Source organism: Neodiprion fabricii, chromosome 5, assembly GCF_021155785.1.
Source record: "Neodiprion fabricii isolate iyNeoFabr1 chromosome 5, iyNeoFabr1.1, whole genome shotgun sequence".
NCBI classification, from domain to species: Eukaryota; Metazoa; Arthropoda; class Insecta; order Hymenoptera; family Diprionidae; genus Neodiprion; species Neodiprion fabricii.
The window spans coordinates 24,101,603-24,127,141 of NC_060243.1; the positions used below are offsets into that span (position 1 = coordinate 24,101,603).

The window sequence follows — 25,539 nt, forward strand, 5'->3', positions numbered from 1 at the left end:
CGCTCTAGCCGTGCAGGCTACCCGATAAAACATATCGAGCGATGACGCATAGGGCTTAAAAGATTAAAATAATAATATGGTACGGAATTGGACACGGTTATGTGGATAGAAAGTTCCGCAGGCCGGTGCGGGCGCGTTGAATCCTTGTAATCTTCGTCGACCATATGCCGGGTATTTTGAGGCAGCGGGCCGCAGAGGCGGACGGGTAACGTAAAAAAAAAAAGAAAAAAAAAAAAGGAACGATGAAAAAAAAACGCACCAAAAAATCCCCCGCTGACCTAATCTCCCGCCGAGCTAAGCGCCCGCCGTACTGCAAGGGTGAAGCGAAACATTACGAAGGGGTGGAGCCACCGTGTTATTCAATTGCGACTGCGAATTAAATTGGCAACGCCACACACGTGTAGCCTCCTCGGTCGCTACGCTCGCGTCACATTCATCTTCGAAGTACAAAGAAAAAAAGAAAAAAAAGAACCGAAAAAAATGCGAATTATTCCACGCTTTACTTTTTACCCTTTCCTCAGCAAATTTTATTTCTACCAAACACATTTGGTTTTATACTCTTTCCACGGTTTTTTGAGGTACGGAGAAACACATGATTTTATTTATTTTTTTTTTTTTTTACGATGTGAAAAGAATTATGGAAAATACGATACACCACTGTAGGCTATAATTTAATGTAGCTGTAGTGGGAGTCAAGCTTATTGCTTTACATTCAGTCATACGGAATGATACAAAAGTGTTTCGGTTTACTTAATAATACATGTTTCATTAGTTTTATGTAATCCTTCTGGTTATACACAGTGGAAAAACAGCATTGAAGACAAAGAAGAAAAATATATATAAAGGTTTACTTCGTTTTACGGATATGACGATTATTTTATTTTACCTTGTTCTGATAGCTTATACTTATAAATGATGTAGCCTTTTCTAGCACTTTTCTTTTCTGTTCTATTTTTTTTTCTTCAATACGTTTAATTGGAGTGTTCTTTTACCACCTCTTCTACAAAAGCACCGAATTCTATAATCAGTTTTTCATCAAAGCTTTCCAAAACGAGAAACATACTTCAACTGGGACGTAACACTGTTATCAGTACCTAGAAGAAGTTCATGCGATATTCTTTCGTCTGTAAAGTATAAACAGTCTACGATTATTTAATTTATATCCTGGATGTATTTGGTATTGTTATAGGAAAAAATGGGGAAATTGATCGAGCTGCTTTTTTCGACAGTTTGAATTTTTCGTCGAGTCAGTAACAGCATTTTTCAACTGTCCTCAGTTCCTGTTGACTTGTACGGTAAAATTTGTCCGTATCTCTTTAATTTCACTCTGGTTGTTTCGCGTCGGGAATTTATCGTCGAAAATAGCAGAAATATTACGAAATTAAATATAATATCAATTCATCGAGGGCCATTCGTAATATCTTGAGGTATTTGTCAGGCACCGCGGTGTAACGGTGCAAAAACTTTGGCAGTTTGTTAAAAACAGATTGAACAAAAACCAGCCGGTAAACTTTTCCAACTTGCTTACTCGCCCTGGAAGTAAGGCATCGATTTTTCCGTCTAATTTTTTTTTTTTTTTTGCAAATTAAACGTCAGTACGTTTATTCATTCGTTTCCGTCCGTTCGACTAGCTTCAGTTTCTCTCTCATGTCGGTTATAAATGCGGAATCTCCAACGGGACACCATGAATATGTTAATGGCGTCGTAATGGACGGAGATTAGCCAGGATCAGAGCTCTTTCAGACGCCGGTTATAGGCTGCAAAAAGGAAAAGAAAAAAAAAAAAAAAAAAAGAACGAAGATTTCGCGGATATGGAATACGCATAAGTATGCCATGTGTCACGGGGATTCGTGAAACAGCGAATCGAAATCGCGAAACAATAGGAACCGGATTATGGACTGAGAACAATAGAGATATTAAATTGGATTTAGGGAGCTGAAAATTTTATAAATTTTATTTTCCCATTGAATGGCTTACGCCAAAACACTCCGTTTCTCTCTGCAGATTTTTTTTAAAATACGTTGCTTCCTATATATATTCACATGTCTGTTCCCGGCCGACTGTCAATTTTCTACGATCATATCAACCCAGGATCATTACGATCCTGCAGCGTTGAAATTGAAACGGAATTTTTTATTTTGACGGCCTGAATTGTACCGACAATTTTTATCTCGATCTTTCATAAGCGCATTCGTGGATCTTCGCACCTATCTGACTTTGGAGTTCAAACTTTCCAGTTTTTGGAGCAGAAAAAACTTCCGCAACAACTTTACTAATATTAATGTTTTTCAGTCTTTCAGTGACGTTTTCAAAAATCGATTTTCAAGAACGTTTATCTCGGCAGCGATTAAAAATTGTTCAGATCTTCCAACGCGACATGAAATTTCGATTCAATCATCTAGTTTCAAGCAAAGTAAAGTTTTCAAAAATCGGTCGACTCGTTCGGATTTTATTCATATTTCAAATCATTTCCGTTGTTTTTTTTTTTTTTTGCCCGCTCTATATTCCGAATTTCTCAGTGTTCTAAATTCTGTTTCACAGAATTTCGCACCTTTGCAAATTCCATACTACGACTCGTCTATCAAATATTACATTCCGCAATGTAAGCCACTCTGCTCGCCGACTCCCACACTGAGAAAAATTTCATTTGTCATAGTAAGAAGAAAAATTAAGTAAAACAGGTATCCTTAAACAAACTGTTTGAATATCGTTGGAATTCCGAAAAACGAGGTTCGCGTAACCATTTTGCGCTATCGTCGATCCTTTTTTGGTTATTGCCACGCAAAATCAGTTTGTTCGGTTTACTCTACGTTTTTAGTTAAACAAGGCTTTAACGTCAATTTATCGTTGCACGAGCATTAAATTTTCGCAACAGTTACAAGAAAATATAGCAACAGTGATCGTAACGAGAAAGAATAGTAACGGATACCAGACTTTCCGGTAACAGTTACAAAACTAATTTTCATTTTGTACCCAGAACTATATTTTTCGATTGTGGTAAAATATGAAAATAGTTAAGGACTGAGCGGTAACCGGAAGTGAAAATTTCTCTCATTGCATACGGCTAGTAATTCCTGGCATAAACCGCTCGGCGTGTTTCGTTCAAGACGATAAATAATGTTAGCGGAATCCGCCTCGCCGTCGAAAAACTTTTTGGAAAACCACCAGCCTTGCTCCGCGTCGACCATAAAAATGTCGGGGGTTGGCCGAGAGGCGAGCATTGAAACCTCGGTGTCGTTGTCTGGCCTGACGACCCCGGCACGCACCTATCTGCACTGATCTCCCGACCCGAAGTTTCCCGGCATGGACCGCGCCGCGGCGGTTCCGCACCGGAAATGAAGTAAAATTTGTTGCCCCTCCAGGCGATAAAAGCGGAGAGATAACAATGCGGCCAGCGAATCTAGACGCCTGGGAGACTCGCCGGAGAGGAGCAAACTTCGAAATGATACCGCGTTACGGGTTCTGATGACTCGACAAAACTCGAATGAGTCTTGCTGCAAGCTCCCGCCATCGGTGTTCGTAATCTATGATCGAATCAATCCCCGATGCATCCCGGGAGGGAAATACCTCGGATATTGAATTCGTTTTCTACGTTAAATGAACCAAAACATCCACTCCTTGTTTTTATTTGCTGGTACTTTTCATTTCGGATTCTTGCTCAGCCGCGATTTGACGCTGTGTAATATTATGTTTTATTCTTACGTCAGAGCTTTGCATGGATTCCTGAAAAATGATTTAACCCACTTCGACAAATTTTCGATATTCGTTTTCACAACAATTGATGCTGTTGTACCACTTTTCGACATTTCGCGGTGTTTGAGTCGTTTTCAATGAACCGATTCACCATTCTTAACACTTGCAATTATCGACTAGTGTATCCGCAAAGAATGGCTCGCTGAAAATCACTTCTAATACACGACGTGACTTTTTCACTAATTTTTGTAGCCTATAGTGGCATTCTGAAATATCTATTCTCCGGATGAAAATTTGCATCGTCAATTGGTCCCGTCAAATACAATAAAAATATTTTCAACATACGCATAACACAAAGTAAGAATTTATTGAATAAACACTTGCATTACGTAAAGTTATTACAATCGTACTTTACCGCGCCTAAAAACGAATGTATTAAAATGAACCGTTCGACGTGAAATCTCAAATATTGAAGGTGTTTTGAATTCAATTTCTGCACTATTCGGACTATTCAATATTCATTTATAAGTAAGATTTCTACGCTACGTATACGCAAAAATCAAAATAATAGAAAGATGAGAGGACTTAGATACATAACTGATTGAAAATACACCAACGAATTGAACTTTTACGCATCTTGATTTTTCCCCCAAATCAAGCGTCACGATTAATAACAAAGCAAGTATATCATGTACAAAAAAAAAAAATGAAGAAATACAGAGGTAAGGTATGATAAAGCGAGATGATGAAGCGCAAGGAAACTGAGGAGCCGCGTCGAGATTTGCTTAAATCTGGCTAACAGCTTCATTTATCTCTGGTAAACTTTTTTCGGCTATATCACGGACGCAGAACGCCTCCGCTGATCTATCCGGGTGATATGAGTCGCGAGAGGGTGAAATATAGCCAGGGAAATATAAATCGAGTTAGAAACTACCTTAGAGTGTAGCTGGTTGCATATTATGCGAGAAAAAGTCGACCGTGTTTCTGATTTTCTTATTTTCCTTCTTCTTTTTTAATCATATCCTCGCGAAACTCCTCGAAGGGGCTTGGATGTCTTTTTTTCTTCTTCTTCTTCTTCTTCTTCTTCTATTTTTTCAACTTTTCTTCGCTTTCCATTCCATATTCCTTCTACCGCAAAAAGCTCGGCCAATGCTCCGCGCCTCCTGCACCGCGAACTTCACCCTCGACACTGATCTGCTTAACATATGAAAGCAGCAACCCCCGGTCTTCGTTGATATACAGAGAGACTCGTACCACTCCAAACTAACAGATCGCGAACAATGGTAAATTTTACATCGCATCGGCGGCTCAGCGAGAGCTGTAGATACAAACTGGATGCGTAGTAGCTACCGAAATTGAACTCTCTCTCTCTCTGTCTTTTATCTTCGTAATATGTTCACAACGTGTTGAAGAGATCAGCTGAGATTCAAACTCTGCACAGCGATTCAAAAATTTTTTTTCTCTTTCCAGTTTCAGTAAGTAAGCCAACGAAATTTTATCGACTTCGTGATTAAAACTTACGCTGCACACAAGGGTTAAAATTACCTCACGGCACGTTTACCGATTCGATCCAAGCTGAATAATGAAATATCGTTAAAATCGTTAATTCATTCGTGTTTCAAAAATTCAACCTCACTCACTCAAATAATACCCAATTTTTATCGCACGGTATCTTCATGCTTTTTTCTTAAACATACGTGCCTTGAGAGTTACTCAGTTAATTTTCAGCTCAAAATATTGAAAATTGTGTGAGTCATGATTTTTTTAGTATAAGATCTATTTTCCAGTATTTTTTTTTTTTTTGCTGATTTTTTTTCATAGTCAAAGAGTATCCCAGAATTTTTTCAAGTCACTTAAATCGATATCTCCGATTCTACGCAATGACTTTTAATATACACAAGAGTTAAAAAGCACAAGGGTCGAAGTTCGATTTTCAGGATACATTGGGAATGGTATACACTACAATTTGTATTGTATTACAATTTGTTAATTACACGAACCAGTGATTCTTCAATGGAACGGAATGAACACAGAGTCGATTGCAATGCAATTTTCTAAAATGGCTAAAACCACATTACTCGTGCACGTAATGGAATACTATCGTGTAACGAATATTGGCAATCACTTTACAGAATATGAAATAGTTGAATAACTGGATCAGTTTAATTAACAAGATCGTTTTATCACTGTCTACATTATACAGCAATATGATTGATGGATCTTAATTATTGATGAAAGCATTTTTCTGTTTTCTCTCTTTGCAGAACACGTGCGAGAGTTCAGCTGCGGGATGTTGTACTACAGAACACTGTATCTGGATAGTAAAAAGGACGCTCTTTACGTCGGTGCCATGTAAGTATTTTTGTAATCAAATGCATTTTCGCTGTCAAGAATCAGCATTGCTTTCACATTATCGATACTGGCATGATTCACGAGAAAATATATGAAACAAGCCGTGATAAAGCACAAACATCGGTTTTGTACATGTTTCACTGATTTCACTGAATAGCTCCGAATTTTTCGGAATAAAGAATTCATGATGAACGTAATATTTTACAATTCTTTTGTCATTTTCGTTAGTTAAAAGGTTACGTCATCTGAGTTATCCTTTTTCTCCGATAGGGTATTTCCTACTTATTGTAACTTTAGCTCATGAGACGATTGTTTTCCAATAAAACTGCGTTATTTAATAAGCACAGACATATCGAACAAATCTAGACTGGAAAGAATCGAATCCGTTGAAAACGCAGGTCGTGAGAATTTTTTGAAAATATGGTGTAAAGTACGAAAACAGGCCAAAACTCGACACAATTTTCTATTCCGTTGTACACTCAACGGTTTCTCAGCCCAATTATAATTTCTATCGAGTAAGCCGGGATATGGAAGACATTTAAAAATTTCGATTCACCTCGATTTGTGCTGTTTAGAGAAGTAATCATTTTTTAAACGCAAAAACAGCTAAAATCGCAAAAAAAAAGACCTTAAACGCGTTCAGTGACCTCTAAAAGTTGATTGTAGAGGTCCTTCTTGCGACTGTTGCATTCGTTTTACACCTCAAAACATTCGAAAGGCGTGTGCAAAAAAAAAAAAACAAAATTAGAAGCTCGAGCTGTTTCGAACCACCCTGAATACACCTATGTAACACATCCCCATGTCTGTAGGGTAATCAAAGGTGGTAGATTTACGTTACAAGCGTTTTATTTTTAACATAATACAGCACTTTATTTATTTCCTTTTTGACAGATGGCGTTGTTGGACGCGTCGTTCTCGCTGCTCCGGACATTCCGTTAAAATATATTTGACGTATGGAACAGCGTTGCATTTTTCGCAGCGTTATGGTGCCGAAAATGTTACAATTGGTGCGGCCGATGCTAATACTTCGTCTCTTTCTCGTCTTACGTAGAATCCGCCTAGATTTCACCGAAGAATACTCATGGGCGTAGTTTAACGATGCCGTTGGGATTGGGATTCGGGTTCACTCGACCACCATTATCTCCTTGTACCGAAAAGCACTCGCTGATATTGTCACCTTTGTCTTCATCAGATGGTATTGCCTTTCCCGGCGTGATTACGGTCTAAATTTTTTTACATCGTTTTTGTGAAATTTGTTTGCACCCCGGGTCCTTGCGCTAGGTGTTTTAGTTTTCTGAGCACAGCCCTTAGTTAATTGAGTGAAATCCTTAACTCTTGTACTTTGTTTACCGTTTGACGTTCTTTGAGTTCGACTTCTATTTTGGCGAACGGGTCGTAGCCGCTTTGTTTCATATTCGTCTTGCATCGCGTTTGTGACTGGTTTTCAATTTTTCTAACTTGTTTGCGAGGTGGAACTTGCACGTTATCAGAAACAGCCGGGCCGACTCTTTGAGAGGAAGTTACTTGTAGGATGCCGGATGGTGATGGCGATTTGGAAATTGGAGAATTGCTTGAGTTTCTCTTGATGTTTGCGAGTCTCGTAGGTTCCTCGGTTATTCACCAAAGTTCTTATTGCGTGGCTGCGTATCGGTTTTCTTATTTACATATGTTTCTGCTGTTTTGATTAGCGTTTCTATTTCGGTGTCACGTCACTAACGATAAGTTGGTTTCTGATTAGGGCAGTTTTTTTATATGTATCCGTGGCTGTCTTTATGACATTTTCCGTTCCGTCGAAATTCAGCTGGATGTTATTAGAAAGCTTGTCAAAATCGTTGGGACGCCTCTTCGAAAGCTCATTACACGGGCGAACTGCAGCTCGTGGATTCCTGCTCGGAGACATAAATTTGTACATGAATCGAATGACAAAAAAATACATAGAGAATCTAATCCAATATTGGCGCATATTATTTAAAGTCTAAAAAAATTATGACGAATTATACCGGCGCAATATCTAATCTATCACCTCTGCGCCTAAACGGTTAGAAAAAAAATGTTCCAGCAAATCCATTAAAATTTTCGGGTCGATTTAACCATCTCTTAATGTATTACCAAGTGAAAAAAAAAGTTCAAAGTACAAATTGAATGTCGATGTGACAATTTGAATGTTAAAATTACAACAATTTTTGTCACATTTACTAACAGAAATGTACAAAATAAGAAGTGGACCTGCTGGGACATTATATGCAGTTAGTTGAATTTTTTGGCAGCACGAGTATCGTATATTATTATTGTTATTGTTATTATTATTATTTATTTCTCGGCGATGCCTTTGTCGCATGGAAGCGACGATCGCGAAAGAAGACAAAGGTTGCACGGCGTTGGTGCATCGTTGCCTGGTACAGATTGTACTTTACAAGGGTGGCTTCTTCGTCCCCTCAGCTTTCTTCCGTCTTTTCTTCCGCCCACTTCGCCGACCGTCGACGTCATTACTATTATATACCGTCGAAGAGTATTATATGCCTTGATCCTTTCCTCCCTCCGTCGGTTTGTTTCTTTGTACAGAAAGGCCCGACCCCTTAATTTGGTAAATGCCAACAAAATGCTACAAGGTTGATAATGGAGGCCGCAGGGGGTGGTCGGCCTATTGAATGGCACCGGCCGACGCGACGCTGAGCGACGCTGAGCGACGCCGAGCGTCGACGTCGTTCTGCAGGACCGTCGGAACCACGCGCCTCTAGACAGAGGCGATGAATGATACCCCCCAGCCTCCCCGATCCTGCGTCAGAATCCCCATGCTCTTGGGGAGATGATCACTGATAGATTAAGCGGACGTCAGAGCCGAGGAGAAGATCAAAATTGTTTCAACTATGGCTTGCCAGATCCCCGATTCATCCTGCTTTCAGATTTTCGTTCATCTTTTTCCACCTTTGCCACTTCAGTGGTCAAAATCACAGTAATGGTCAAAAGGAAAAATTTTGTCTCACAATGGAAGAAAAATTGTTCCCAGTGATAAAATATTTTCAAACTTAACCTAACCTTCGATTGATTGAAGAAAAAAATTTCTGTGTATTTGAAAAAGTTTTGATTTTGATTTTAAAAAATAATTTCAGTTCATTCGGATGGATATTTTGGTGAATTTAATTAGAATATATTTTGGAAAATTTTATTGAATTTGAATAAACTTTTCTCCGAGTGTATAATATCGTGACAAGTTGTTTTCGAATTTTCATGAGTTTGAAATTGTTATGTTTATACGATTTTTCGAAGATACGTCGAACGGCGATTTGAACGTAAACCGCACACTACGGAGATTTACGAAATCCGTGGAACTTTCCGTGAATTTACGCCCGAATCAACATTTTTGAGTAGGTACGAGGAGAAAATAAATCTTGGGGAATTACCATAACAATGTTTCATGAATTGATTAAAATAATCGGGAATCATCATAAATTAAACCGCTAATAGGATTAACATAAATAAATAGGAATTATCTTGAATTAGGTCGAATTGATATAGAAATTATTTGAATTGAAGCTTGAGTTTTCAATAAGTTCCTTGAAATGTTGCGAAATATTCAAGTCATGAGAATAATGTGCAGTGATACTTTAAACAAACGAATTGATCTAACTTAAATTAAGTAATTGAAATTTAATTGAATTCGTAAAAAAAGAGCTGACTGAATTCGAAGTAAACGAGCTTCAGAAACATGCCTGCCAATTTGAATTTGAGCTACTTCTTTCTCAAGTAAATCGATCTCTGTACGATGAAGCGATTAGCTATTTTAAATTATATTTTTTCCTTTTACTTTTCTCATGAAAAGTTTCGCAAGAAAACCCGATGAAAACTTAAAGTTATCTCATAGCTTAAGTAAAAGAACTTTAAAACATGTCAAGACTACGTAACACTCAATATTTTCAGTTTGCTTGTAATTAGTTTGGGAGAGATTTTCGAATCTCACGTCAGATTTTCGAGGGTTAAAAAGCGCGTTTGTCGAACGTAAAAATCAACACATCGTGTCAATAAATACATAGCGGTCGAATTAATTCATCGTAATTTTCCATTACACTACTGTTTACGTAATTTGTAATTACACAAGGAGACCGGAAATTACAAAAGACGTAGTCGGTGATCCGCCCATTCAATCAGGTTTATACATCCGTTCGTCACGCGTCTACGCTTCGCTTCCGATTGGGACGCCGTGCAAACAACAGTTTCAAAGTAATTTCTCGTTAGGTTGCGTCATGCAACATTGCTGAAATTATCGAGGATATCGAAATAAGTAATTTCGTAACGTGCTCGGTCATTATCCCCGGAATCCTTCCGTCTCAATGTCGACCAACATGTTTTCAACTATCGATATCCTGTCCATCGCGTAATCAACGTACGTCTCGACTTCGGACTCTAAAATTACGTGCATTTGTAAGTTTTGAATGCAGTTTCCGGATAAAAAGGGACGTACGATACGTGGGTGTACGAACTTCATGTATCCCAGTGTTTTTTTTTTAACTTCAATCAACACCCAATCAATTGCCCTTCGTAAAACAATTGTGTCACGTAGCGTATCGAATTTTGTATTATTGTATTTTGTTGTTACGTGAGGATAGCGTTGAAAATTTGACTCACGATCAGTTCAAATCTAGGACTATTTAAATACTAAAAATCAATAATTGAATGAGGTTATTCTTCACCCCAATAAATTTCTCTATTCTAATTAAATTGAATTGAACAATTTTGTACCAAAGAAACGCAAAGCAAGGGATGATAAAAATTTTTTCCTTAGTAAAACAAATAAAAGCTCATAATAAAGTTGAAACTGAACAACTGTATAAAATCAAAAAAAAAAAAAACATTTTCAATTTACTAAAAATGCGAATATCAATTTTGGAAATCAAATCGTCCGAGTTTCGTCTAATTGAAAACAAATTTTTCGATAAAATGAATGATAAAATAGAAAAAAAAAAAAAAAAAACCACCACGACATTCTTTTCATTTTCATCACCGTTGTGATTTGTCAATTTTAAAAGAGCCGAAAACACGCCACGTGCCAAAAGTGCACCGTGTCCTTTAATCTTTGGTGCTAATTGGAAGCAAAACGATGCGGTGACCCTTGTCTTTGGCTTTGACTGCAAGTCCTTGTTTCGTTGCCATGTTTCCGCGAAGCAATCTTACCCCACGGGTTCTTTATCAGTCATAAGAGACATAAAAAAAAAGAAAGCAAGCTCAAGCTTCAAAGGGTTCGATTGTCGCAAGGTGAAGGTGAAAATCCTCTGTGATCGCGGACCGACGTTTCTTTGCAAGGAGGGTTCTTTGATCTGCGATATCTTTTGATTGAAAGGATCATGTACATAAGTATGGTCTCGAATTATTGCTTCTAAAAAATGTCGTTAGTCCCGCTTTCTTTCTATACACACGGCGATATTGGATTATTTCTTTGAGAATTCCTCTGTCTCGAAAAAAAGGGAATAAGAATTTTTTCAAGCTCGTCAAGATTCAAAGCGTTCGCTGTTTGCGTGAAACGCGAATAATTCGCGAGCCGATCAACTCGTTAAGCCGCAGTAATCGGAGGAAAAAGCTTTGAGGAGATCGAAAACTCGCAACGTATAAATGGGTGTTTACTCCGAATGGTAATAGAACCGCGTCCATTAATCATAAATTGGCTTTGTTATTCCGTGTAAGACATGGGGAAAAAATCAATGCCCTCGATCATTAATCAAGTCGTTTTATACCCCACCCAGAAATATCCCTCGTCGACCGGAGTCAAATTTAACCACTTATGTAATAAATATCTACGTCTTCGGGGAAAACTCAAGCTTGCGAGCTACTCTACCTCGTATTTTATTTTCACCGCAAACATCGGTTGAAAAACAGCAGCTAGATCGGAAATAAGATCTGAAAAATCGATTAGAATAATAAGAAACTTACTTTTAGCCGTAGAAAAAGTGAAAATAACCGTATAAAAATTCGTTGTAACTCACTTCCTACGATTGTTCGTTTGAAAAAAAAATTTCACATTTCGACAATATCCATGTATAATTATTTTCCTTTTGTCTCATGTTTCAGGGACAAGGTCTTCAGATTAAACCTGAGCAACATTAGTCACTCAAACTGCGAGGTGAGTTACTTTCACTATTTTCATCTCCTTATTGTCGCACCGAAAAACACTCAATTTCTCACACTTGGTAGAAAAGTCTGGTCTAATGAAAATGAGTTCACGATTTTTCTGCAAAACAATCCCAGTGCTAATAATTGCAATTTTCCTCTTTACCTCCCGCCGTGATTTTCCCCCTTCTTCAAGTCCTTGACAAAAGTCTATCGACCCGAAATCTGGAGTGGTCCATCCCCATAAAAATGTCAATCATAACCCACCCCTTGGTCATGGTTGCCGCCGCAGGGACAGCTGACACTTTCTGACGGCGCTAAGCGATCCATTGTCAACCTTCGCGCCGGGGGTTGGATTCAGAAATGTTTCGAAACACGTGGCCAATCCCCGGGTCGAACTCGTTATATTATTCACACGCGTTTATGGCGCGTTCGTGTAGTCGGTGGACATGGTGGTGGGATACGGAGACGTGCACGAACGTACACGCATCCGCGTATGCCGCATATCAAGTTCTTTTTTACGGTGCCTACGGGGGAATTTTTTCACCTCCGATTTGCGAGCGTCTGTGCGGTACAGGAACGTGGTCGGCACCTCAATCGTACGGATAAAAATTCAATCGAATTTTTCGCTAGCCGTACCGGACTGGTGACAATTTGAATATTGATGAAAATGAAAATGAAAAGATTTGAAAAAAAGGAAGAGACGGTTAAAATTCGGCAATAATTACTTCGTTGAATCAATTTACAAATTTCATTATCATCATATGATATATCTTGAGGCATGATAATTATTGCTGAAAAATTACGTGTTGTTCGTAGCTCAGGTACAGATTTCAGGGCCAACTTTGACGAAGAGGAAACACAGATGAGAGTAATGCAGGGTTTTTGAAATGTAATATTTTTTGGCTGATACTAGTCGCTTTGAACTTGACGAAAGGAGGGTTTATGCGCGATTCGAGAGGGCGGTTTATCTGAAGAAAGAATTCTCTAATATCTCGAGGGAGTTTTTTCGCTGATACAGTTTTATTTCACAGCAGTCAACTAGCCCTTCGGAGTATAATCACGTAGAAGTAAAAATTTGCGAAAGGGGAAAAGTAAGATATACCAGTCGAGGTCAAACCAGTTACCATAAAAAATTATGACACTTTTTTCCTGACTTCGGATATCGAGATTTTTTTCACTTTCGCAGTGCATTTGACTTTAAAAAAAAAAAAAAAAACATCCCTCAACCACTCGTGACATTCATTTTCCTCGCAATGAAATCAGTGTTTCCTATCAACGTCGATAAACCGTTTTCCTAAAATCTTTGAAAAGTCATATTTTTCGTCCGAAAATTTCAAAAAAAAAAAAAAGTCAAATTAGATATTAAAAAAATAAAATTTAATTTTGTAAGATCAGAATCGAGCGTCTATCTTTGGCGATTCCATCTTCCGCTCCTTCGCCCCTTCTTCCTAAACTTTTATTTATATTTCCTTCTCGTCTAAATCGCTCCCCGACAGTCGTTCGGCAGATCTAAAAAGTTTTCAACAGAGAATCCGATGCCGAAGGCTCGAAACCTCCTCGGCTACTTTTTTTCGTGGCAAGTCTCTAGCGGTGAATGGCTCGTTGCCCCTGCACCGCGGAGTATAAGTAATTGCATTTTCGAATCGTTACTTCGGCCGGCTTTTGTGCGCTTTGGTACCGGGTTTCTTTGTGTTTGATTTCACCCACCCGGTCCCGCAGGGTATCCCCCATACCCACATGTTACAAAGGTATAGGTTACCCATTGACAATAAGCCGCAGAATTTTTATTTTTCCCCGTCTTCACACATACATATATATATATATAATATGTTATACATGTAGGTATGGATGTATACGTACCTTTTTTTCCTTCACGGATGTATATTATATTTTATTCCCCGCACCCTAGGGAAAATCTAGCTCGGCCGTGTACCTAGGGGATGCCAATTTTACGAGCTTTATTTAGATACCATTTTTTCAATGAGGGTGACAGCTTCGCGCGCAACATGTGTCCCCTTTTTGCATCAACACCTATGCCTACTCGTACCGCATCGAATTTTTTTCACGCGTAGCGTATCATAAAGAGAATGATACAAAGAAATGTAAAATGGAATAGAAGATTAAGGGAAAATATGTTATAACGATAAGATTAACAAGAAATTCCAAAAGCGGTATTATTTACCTCAAGTTGTATAAAGAGGGAAAAAATTGTTCTCAGCTCGGCGATTATCGTATAATAAAGTTGTTAGTTCCAAGTATTCGGATAATAACGAACATTGCGGAAAATGGAATTACACGCACGAGGAGAGCTTTCGCCGTCCTTCTACGTCGCAGGCGTGCGCTTTCCACGAGGGATTAACACCCTCGGGAATTGGGTTTCGATTTTAGTCCAAAGAGGGGGGAGAGCTTGAGTCGTAAAATTCGAGTCACATAATCGTGTGAGTCGCTATCCTTATATTCGTCTGTGCACGAGAGACCTTCTGTCTTTTTTGCAGAAAAATGAAGAAAATGAAACGGTAACAAAATCGCTACTAGGGTGGAAAAAAATATAATATATAAGAAGGAAGTAGTAAAAATAATAAAAAATAACCACAACGAGATCCAATTTCTCGCTTTGCATACATGCATAGCGATCCCATGGTCTGACTCGAAGCTGTTATTAGCGACGTGTTATTTGAATAGGGATGAATACGCGGACCGCTGATGGTGTCTTATATCCTATTCATACTTATCATGGTGTTTCGTAACTTTGTTCGAGTTCTGTTTCGAGTTTCCCCCCTTCTTTTTCACCCGTGACTCAGCAGCAACGTTGTACGTGTTATGATCGCCTTCCTGCGAGGGTAGAAACAACGTTCTATATGCTAACGACTATGGAATTGTTTGTTGAAATATCAGACAGTTGTGTGTAAACAATTTTTCAGCTCAGTTTCCATTCTCCACTTTACCATACTCGTGTATCTGTGATGTTTGAGAAACATTCTATGCTTAATGTTTCTTCGTAAAAATATTCCGTTTAATGATCGTAAAATTGCGTGAATGTTTATTTTATTTGACATTATCCTAGCAAGAGAAGAAAGGGTTTTCCCTTTTATACTTTGGTTCTACACAAGAAATTGTGTCGTACAAATATCATAGGATTATTCAATCTCAAATTATTCTGCATACACCTCAGTTTTCGTGTGAATAAATTGGACCAAGCGAAATTGCATGGAATCAGTGAACACGAAACTATTCAGGCACGGAATGATCCTACGTTAGACAGAATTGTTCACAGCAATAGGTTTGCAATTTTCAGCGAATTGCGAGAATTTTTGTCGTAACATCCTGCGGAAGACGAGGGTGAATGAACCGGGGAAAAGTCGAATAAATATCGAATGTAACGTAGTCGGTACTAATAAAATACCGAACCGCAACCTGACGGCTAAAAGTATAGGATGTGTGGTACACAGATTACCGGACAGGTCCAAGTTAACCGGCGAGCTTCGTGAAAGCTGACGTTTCCCGGCGTCAGAGCTGCCTCGTATACTTTTCCAGGCACATTCGCTCGCAACTCACTTGCATGTGCGCATGCATGTTTAAGCGGAAACTCTAACTCCCAACGCCGCCCGTCCAAGGCTGAGTTAAAGTATCGGAGGAAGCTGGCTGACGGGAATCGCGAGACTGTAAAAATAAAAATTCCGAAGAAGGATGTGATGCCAGGTGCAAAAAGCAGCGCCATAATCCTCGCGAAGTTAATGTACAGTCTCGTTCGAGGTGAGTCTTCGTGCATCAAACCTTAGAGCAGATCGGACTGTGCGCTAAATGGTTGTTGGATCGTAAAAATGTATTCTTTCAATGGGCGGTTCCACATCATTTGTCGGGGATTAAGTATACGATGACAAGTATTTACCGTACTGATTGATATTTGATTTGTCGAGTCAAAGGGATCCAAGTTTTCGTACGGTGGATGATTTGACAGCCTCCGCATGGACAACCAATGTCCAATCGCTGGATTCGGGTTAGGTTACCGACTTTGAACGTTGCTTCGTCAACATAGCGACAAGTTTAAAGTACTTTTCTTCATCTCAGCAGCGATACAAGTCTTTACCCTGGTCTAAATCAAGTTCAAGTTCGTTATCTTGCCCTAAATATTCCAGAAACGATGTCCATTTGTCGAATTTGAGTTAGGTTACAGACCCTTAAACGTTCCTTCGGTCAAGAGAAAGTCAAGTCTAGAGTCTTTACCCTGATCTTAGCAGCGTTGAAAGACTTCACCCTGCTCCGAGTCGATTTCAAAGTCTTTATCCTGCCCTGACTAAAGTTGAAAGTTGTAATTCTAACCTAGACCAAGTTCGAGGTTCTTTTGTATCGATCGAAGGAACACTCGGAGTCCTGATAACCTAACCACAGTTCGACAAACGGATGTTCACGCGGATTCTTTGACCAAGGTCTGACATTACTAAAAATCAAAAGCGAACGCCGCTTAGGTGTGAACACATCGATGCGCAAATGTGCTCAGCGAATCCCGCAAGTTAAGGGTGCGATCGGTACGAGGTCGCGGTAAACAATCCTTCCCACAGCGACGTGAAATATAAAGGCGAGGTGGGGTGGTGGTCCTGTTGCTTTCTGGAATGATGATATTAAATATACATTCCTCACTCGCGCGGCATCGCTGCATCGTGTACGCATATACGTGGTCTGGGTGGATAAGATCCACCTCGAGCTGCTGGTCCATGGGGTGAAAGAGGGGCGAAGAAGGAGGAGGAACCGCTTTGCCTAACCCAGACAAGATCGAGGCGCAACTTGTAGCGCGGGTTTTACGGTGGCGATGAATTTAGGATGGCTCTCCGAAAAATTCTAGTTTGACGAGACGCGCTTCTTCCTCGACAAACCCCTACATGAAAATGGGCTTACCATATACTTAACTGTTTTTAATAATTCAACGGCTATCCGGCTTGTGGTTCCTTCCTTCTTTTTCTTCCTTCACTTTCCTATGCTGTTCAAACCGCTACCTCAACTGGCTATGCAAACAATCCGGTTACGCAAGATTTTTCACAAGTCGAGTCAAGTTTGGAAATATGTTCCAAAGGTTTGTTGTGTCGGAGAAATCCTCGACTCCTAAATACCGAATTCTAATCGTGACAATGCGTTGTCCATAGAACCGCGTCAGCACCTAACATGAATAGGAAATCACTCGGTGGAAAGACCCTTTGAGGTTCGTGTTCCCTGCACCCTCATAGAAACGGTGATCTGGATCTGTTCTCAGAGTCCGAAGAAATCCAATCCTAATTGCGCTATTCATGTGGAATCGGATATTTCTCGCGACGATGTTATATTCGACACACGCAAAAAGAAGAGAAAAAAAAGAGAAAAAAAAATAATAAAACAGTCGTCTTTCGTAGAATTCCGAAGAGGTTTTTGTATTTCGTTTGTCTACCTTGCAGCGTGCCAAATCTTGTAAGCTGCATGGTAACTGTTAACTTTGACAATGTACGGAAGCGAGCTGATTCGAGCCACGTTTTGCTCACCTCTCCAGTTCTCGCGATGAAAGACAAACGGTTTTTTAGAACAAATTTGTATTCCAAGTTCCGAGAGCGTTCAGGAAAGTTCCACTTCGACAGAGAAGGGGGTTGCAGTCGGTGTAATTCTCGGGCAAAGATCGGGGCTCGGCAAGTTTCCAGACGGTGGGCGTATATCTGTGAACATTTGTAATTGAAGACAACTAAACAGGGCAATTATCAGAACAAGTAACAGTCAACACTCGGAGTGTAGTCGAAAATCCGCTTCCTCTCGCTCCAATTCCGTTCCGTTCCTCCCCCCTCCGGTGCTACGTCAGTTTGGCAAACTTGCTGCAGCGCCACCGTCTTTAGTTTGTCTTTGCCACCTTTACTCGCTGCTTTACGGTTTAACTTTTTAATTACCCCGGCGACTCGTGCTTATTGTCACATTACGCCTACCCCATCTGCTAACCCGGGTTCTCTCGTCGTTTCAGCTCTGCTAACGAGGGCCAAGGACTGCCTAAAGGTCCTGAGCGTGCTTAGTGTGAACAAGACGGAAGTAGACGTCCCCTATACCCGTTTAATTTATGGGAAAAGTGTTTAAATAGCCATAGATTTTTTTGCCAAGACCGGGTCCCGCTTCTTCTTACACCCAGGCTAGTCTACGGTTCGTACAGAGATTGTAAATTCTGGGCTCACGTTGAAAAGCGCACAACGTAACCGCCAAGTCTGGTAAAGTCTGAGCAAGCTTCCGCTACGCGTCTATACTGTACATATAAAATAGTAGCGAGAAGGAAGGAAGAAATTTTCGCAAGTAAAAAGCCCTCGCTCTTTCCCGGTGCTGGGGGTTGTAAAAAAAATTTCAATTACACCTCCACCTCGCTCTTCCTCGCGTTCACACTCCGGAAGGAAGGGATGAATACGAAGATAAAAAATGAATGAAAATAAAAAAAAAAAAAAAGAAAGAAGAGAAAAATCGAAATAAAAAAAGGGAGAAACATATATACCGAGATAAAATTGACGAGATACGGAGTAAATCACCTGCAGAACCGAAACGCCGTTATCCGATTGAAATCGATATTGACTGCAGATTGAATTCCGACGAGAGATCAGAGTTGACAGTCCATTATGAAAAAAATGACTTACCGAGCGTCGGGGTCTACATCGTCCCGCCCTTTTTTTTTTTTATACCCTAACCCACGTATGTGCATCAATTTCCTATGAATATTCAGGCTGATGAAGCGCCTCCAAGCTCGCCTCTCCCTCCAGCTTTACACGGAGGATAAAGAAAAGATGGTCCACGGAGGGTGATGTGTTGGGGGAGTCCCGGCGATTCGGTCTGGTCGATCTGAGTGGCGCCCGATGTCCTGCGTTACTATTTAATGAGATAAAAAGGGCCGCGGTGGCTCTGCTCGATAAATTTTTAACGAATACCGCGGCTGTCGGGATGCGAGGTTCCAGGTTAGAGGGTGTCGGTGCCCATGGGATCCGCACAGTTTTCCTTCCTTAATATTTCATCGCCGTAAATTGTGTGATCTTCTTCCCCTTCTTACCGGCCAAATGTACCCCCCACCTCTTTTAGAACTGCCGACACACCCCGCCTTTCAAGGCGTTCGACTCATTTCTGTAAAGAAACGCGTAAGAAGTAGAGGTACACGATCATGTGGAAGGAATCGAGTGAAAGGTATTCGACTGATTAAAAATGAATCAGCTGCTTACCCGTTCAAGGAAAAACGTGATCAAGAAATTGCGCAGGTGCTCAATTGGTTCACACTTTTTTCTGAAACAATTGCAAAGGCTTTTGGTCACTCCTTGTAATAATGTATCAAACGTATGGTACAGACATAAACTTGGAAAGGCAGAAATCAATTTCAGATGTAACGATACAATTATTGACGACTTTGAAGAGATGCGATTATCGAGTCATTTCTACAGTGAAAAAATAAGGCGCATCTTGTTCGCAAATGAATTCTCAACAAAACTACAAAATTAAGTTTTGAATAATGATGGAGTATTTTTTATTAAGGTATACGATAACTGTTCATTCCATTCGACGATTTTACCAATCATGTTTATTTGATCAACTCAGAAGTCAAATAGGAAACATGACTTTGTTTATTTGTAGAGAATTTACTTTTGATCAAGATAAACCTTAATACATTAAAATCATTCGAACAATGCGATATTTTCATTATAGAAACACTTCAATACCGGTATCTCTTCAAAGTCATAAATACAATTATGCCAATGTAGCTGAAATTTATATTTTTTCACGTTTTTTATTTCTCTTTTCTACGGGAATATTGTTGCAACTACCTGAATTAAACTCGATGAACTCTTTTAAACCTTCGTTGTATGATATTTCGATTCGATTCTGTATATTTTGTGCATCCTCAAACTGAAACTAAAATATTTGAGAACATTTGAAAATTACTTGCACCAGTTAATCCCCAGTATTATAAATTTCCTATCCTAGGTAAGTAAAATCTCACGTTGATCTCTGACTGCACTTTTTTTTCTTTCTTCTCTTAACGACAATCGTCGTGTACCGGCATTAACTACTGTACGTTCGTAACGTATCTTGAATACAAGAGTACGCTTTACAGTCACTTTAATAAAGCAGCGAGACGACGAGAGGATCAAAATGGAGGAAGGCCGAGAAAGTGGCGGGATGTGTTTTCTAAGAACATCGGTACGCAGTCGGGTACGTTGGAAGAGGCCCAGCAGGGAAAACTTCGATAGCTAGTCCATCAGTCCAGTAGTTTGCGAGTTTCGGTTTCCGGGGTCCAACGCTTCGCAATTCTCGTTGCCCGAATTTACGGCCCTTTAGTTTTCGGGACGATCGTTTCGCTCCGTGGTTTTCATCGCGAGGATTCTCAACTCTGCGAACTTCCAGCATCCCACTTCCTTATCATCGCTTTCTATCCCGCGGCATAAAGTATCGAAATTTCCAATGACTGATCATTTATCGTATCAACCCTACCACCTAGACGCTTTCATTATACACTCCCGTGATCAACACCGTTTATCTCACTTGCAATATTCGTAGCCGCGGTTATTCCAGCAAATGGAGAAACCCGATTCCACGATAGTGGGCAATAATTAATGGGGTAGGCAGCCGGAGTGCTGGTGGAGGGATTCGAGTGGTGGTATATACAAGTATTTCCCGTACCCTGGACCACCCTCACCCTCGTCAATTCGCTTCTCTTGAGTTTTAAAAAATTTCCTGGCCGCCAATAAGTCCGACCGACTACTCACTAGCGGTGTAATAAGCAGGGGCGATTGATATCCGCCTTGGCAGCATTAAATTCCACGGCTAACCGAAGGCTCGCCGGTAATTAAAAGCCAACCCATTACCGCCCTCGGCGGTATCTGCAGCCCGAGCTGTTGCGGTAATCATCACTATTCGCTTTCAGGTACCGAGAATTAAATTTCCACCTCACGCTGTGCGGTGCGATTTCTAGTCAGTGCGACGGAGTCGCGATTTTCACACTCTTGTAAGAATCTAATCCACCTTCTTTTATCTCGATCCTTGACGAGGTACCAAAGCAAAGACGACGACCTCACTCGTTAAAACGCACCAACGTTATATCAGCCACTGAATAGTTACACCCTCGAAAGCGGTAAACACCCTGGCTTCTTATCGCAGCTGGCCTCGTTGCCCTTTTCGTGAAAAGCACTTTTTTTTTTCTCCAGGCTTAGATACGGAATGGGAAACAACTTGAGGGGTGATAATATCCTACGCAAAGCGTGGCCTATCGTTCCATCGCAGATGACACAATGACATTGATTTTATACGTATATTCCGCTCGTGTGCAAACTTGTATCTCTTTCCCCGGTGCCAGTCAACGTTTAGTGGATATTATGCGGACAGATTATTCACTGCCGTAAAAATAGCCGTGTTCAACATGGGTGGATCAGTTTAGTAGAAAAGCGTCCTCCCACATTCTTCAAAACAAATGGAAAAGAAAAAAAAAAGAAAAAAACAAATGCCGACGGACCTCGTGGCAGATTCAGACATTTTTTGACTTCTTTCAAGTACCAAAAACTGATGATCTTTTTTCTCTTATATTCAAAAGACGTGACCATGAATCTACTAGCCATGCTACCCAACATGAACGCAATACTAAATAATTATTTTTGATCTTCAACTGGTATATGTATAATAAAAGGAGATACTCAATTTTTCTTTGTTGTTATAACTAATTGTAGATTTAGAGTAAAAGTTCTTCTACCCTTCTGATCGGATTGTCGAAATCTATCTGCGGTTTATCTTGAAATAAGACAAAATGATCGTGCTACTGTAAGGTAACGGAATCATTGCAAGCACATTATACGCGACGGATAAGGAACTTCGACTTATCCAGTAACTAAGACTCGGCATCACCGACGAAGTGGATTCAGCGACGCGTTTACGTGCCTAGAGTCGTATTTGATTCATGAAATTTTTTATAACGCAGAGCGTGAATAAATTGATCACGGCCCTTAGAAGTTTGGTATAAAGTTTTTACGGTGAGAAGCATCTCTTGAACGAAGTTAAATATTCCAATGGTTTACTTCGGTGGATGGTATTTGTGGGGGTTTATGACTCCCTGCCGCGCCTAACCGACTCGCCGCCACTCCTAGAAGACAAAACTTTTCACTCCCTTATAACGTATGCTCATGTCAAAGGTTAATTCAGGCCTGGAGGAATTAAATATTGACCTCTGCCGATATTTATCCGTACACGAAACCAACGAAACTATGTAAAAAGTGAGCGAGAGTCGAGAAGCAGAGTGGTTTTTCATCGTTTCGAAATTTGATGAATTGCTTTTTCGACTCTCCGAAAACTCGACATTCCGACACTTCTGTTGTGCGGCCACTCTACTTTTCGACACCCACCCCGAAGAAGTTTCAGGGCTCCTCTCCGATCTCTTCCGTAAACCCGGTGGCGAGGATAATGGAGACGATGAGACGACAACCGAAACCTAAAGTAACAGTTGACAGCCGCAACGTGAGCTTGCGGGCCGGCATCACAGGTACCCACCTGAGACTTTGACGGTAGAAAAAAGCGCACTGATTACAAGAGGGGCCCTGCTCCATGTGTAATCACCGTAGAGTCTGCCCGTCCCTCCGCCCCTTGTCCACAAAGTTCCCTTTATACCTTTCCACCTTCGCCCTTCCTTTTGCCCGGATCTGAGACATCTCTATTCAGCTCTGAAGGCTCGAAGCGTAGAGATGCTGGCTTGATTAAGCTCCCAGAGGTGATGATGACGTGGAGAAATATCAGGGGTTGTCATTCGCTCGTCGACGCTACTCGGTAACTCTTAACGGTGTTCTTGTACCCGCAACCGCCTGGCGATCATTATCGCTGGACAAGAAAAAAAGAACGACTATGGAGCGTACCAAGCGCTGATTAAATTTCATCTAACAATAAGAGTAGAAGAAGCAGCTCTGCCTGGTCTAATACAGTGAGAATGCTGTAGTTGAGTCCAGATGATTTAGCTCGAGATAAAACGGCATTCTTGTTCGTCTGCACTTGTTTTTCCTATTTGTTTCTTGGATAGAGTTAGACGCAGCTTCCTGATTTTCGACTTCTATTAGTACCGGAGATGAGAATTTTCTCGTCGCTACATTTGTATCGATTGAAACCTGAAGCATAATTCGTGTCGTTGGTAATTCCAGTCGGAAAAATTTACGTTGAAATTTCGAAGTGCATGTATTTGTCGATGAGGTAATCCGATGTTTATCTTCACCGAGGCATCGGATCGCAAGTGTGACAATAAATAAACGCCAATTTTAGTTTCTCGCTGAATAGTCAACGAATAAAATCTTTTGAGATACTCTATCTCTCACGTTTAAATTCGGTCTTGCTACGAATGTACTTTTTCCTACACTGTTTGACCGCATACCGAAAACTTGGTATCACCTTTTCTGTGGTTCACTTGCAATATGATAAGCAACGTTCAATCAGTCTTGATATTTACGTGTGACTGGTTGACCGATGTTTGGAATATTATGGCTCGGAAGAGAGTCAACACAAAAAATTGGTCACCTCATTTTTTCCGTATGAACCCAGTAAGAAGACGTAGGTTACTTCAAACCTTCAGAAAAGTGAAGAGGTAAACTATTCTGCAATGTCGTACCTAGTTTCAAAATCACTGCAGGCTTCGAATGACCTTACGAAGCTTCGACAAGTATTTTACATGGACTTTGGGTGACTCGAAAGACTTCGAATGACTTCAATTGACTTCATCTGACCGCGACCACCTCATGAGTATGAGGGGGTTTCACCATAAGTACTTGGAATACCATACGTGACTATCTGGTGACTAAAGTATTTCAAATAACTCGTTTGAATTCACATGCATTCTGCAAAATCTGAAACAAACTTCGCATAACACCACGAATTTCTTTTACCTGATTTCGAATCACTTCACACGACTTGCAGTGACTCGACAGTCAGTCTTTAAGAGGTTGAAGCGAATGACTTGAAATGATTCGAGTGGTGGTTTCCAAGAATAGTCAACCCTACTAAGAAAGTATAAAAATGACAGTAAACTCCACATAACATCACAAATTTCTTTTACCCGATTTCGAATCACTTCACACGACTTGCAGTGACTCGACAGTCAGTCTTTAAGAGGTTGAAGCGAATGACTTGAAACGATTCGAGCGGCCGTTCTAACAAGTCTTCAGCTGACTTTCCAAGAATGGTCAACCCCACTAATAAAGTATAAAAATAGCACAGCATGGGTCAGGTTTAATTTATGATCGGAATTAATATCAACACGATCTTCGTTAGTTTTTGATAAACCTATGCAGGTCGGTGGAAACGGGCGTGTGCAGAATATGAAGTAGGTGCCTGCAGAGGTGCTCGAGTGCCGCGAGGTGACGACGGGGTTATACGTGGCGAAGAGGTGCGGAGAACGGGGCTCTGGCTGGCTCTACTGAATCAGGCGAAAAGGGGGCTGCGCTACTTTCCAGTATGCACTCGACCTCCATGATAAGCACCGGCGGTATTAACGCCGCGCCGCACACGTCGAACTTAATTATAACGAAAGAAGATAAAGGAAAACACGCGCCGTGCCTCGAGTCGCGTCGATTACACGTTACATTTATTCTCGGCTCACGGAGAGCAAATTATGGCACCGAGACGCCGAAGAGTGCCTCGTTTTATTCGGTAATTTGGTGCCGACAGCGCTTTTCTCGGCTCGCTTCTAAACTCGCCTTGTTTTCTTCTTCTTCCTCTCCTCCTTCTTATCCTTTCCTCTCCTTTCCTCTCTTGCTTCGTTTAGGTTTTTGTAAGAGCGAAGAGGAGAACGCATTCGCAGCTTATACACCTCCTGGCCTAACCATCTTGCGCAGCCGAGCCGTAAGTCGTTGACCTTATTCACCTCTGCGTTTGAAGTGAGGAAACGCGGTCCTGCCGCTCTCCCAGCCCACCACCTTGATAAATCCCGCACCTCTTCGCACCTTCGAGCTCTCATCTCCTCGCCAGCCGAGCCGAGCGGCAAGCACTCTTCACCGCTGAAAAATATGGAGTGTGTACTTCCCACTCGCGCTAAGACGCCTCTGGCCGGGGCTAGGAGAGCATAGACGAGCCTGCATATCACGCTTCGCTAGTCAAAGACAGTCATCCGCCGTCCGAGCGATAAAAAAAATAACAGAGAAATCGAGTGGACGCGTCTACGAAAGTTCAAGTCGAATGGTTATTGATTTTTGTATTAATCAGATTCATTTGAAGGCGTGGGTAAAATTTGAAACTGACGGAATCTGAAGGAAATTGGATGGCTACTTTCAGCATCGTTGCTCTTGTGTTCAGGGATGCGTTTCGGGTGATATCATCTTCCGATCATGTTCCAGTTTGTCAGAGAAAGAAATAGAATTTATTTATCGAATTTATGGAATTTTCTCCGTGCTCAAATCACACACA

At 40.7% G+C, this 25,539-nt stretch overlaps 1 protein-coding gene across 2 annotated transcripts in view; it reads left to right on the forward strand.

Moving 5' to 3' along the window:
* Positions 1–25,539, forward strand: part of LOC124182358 (semaphorin-2A) — a 272,031-nt gene that overhangs the window by 235,409 nt on the left and 11,083 nt on the right. For both annotated transcript variants that reach the window (XM_046569506.1, XM_046569507.1), the window contains 2 exons: positions 5,958–6,045; positions 12,106–12,157. In XM_046569506.1, coding sequence (XP_046425462.1) covers positions 5,958–6,045; positions 12,106–12,157 — 140 coding nt within the window. The remainder of the gene's footprint in view (positions 1–5,957; positions 6,046–12,105; positions 12,158–25,539) is intronic.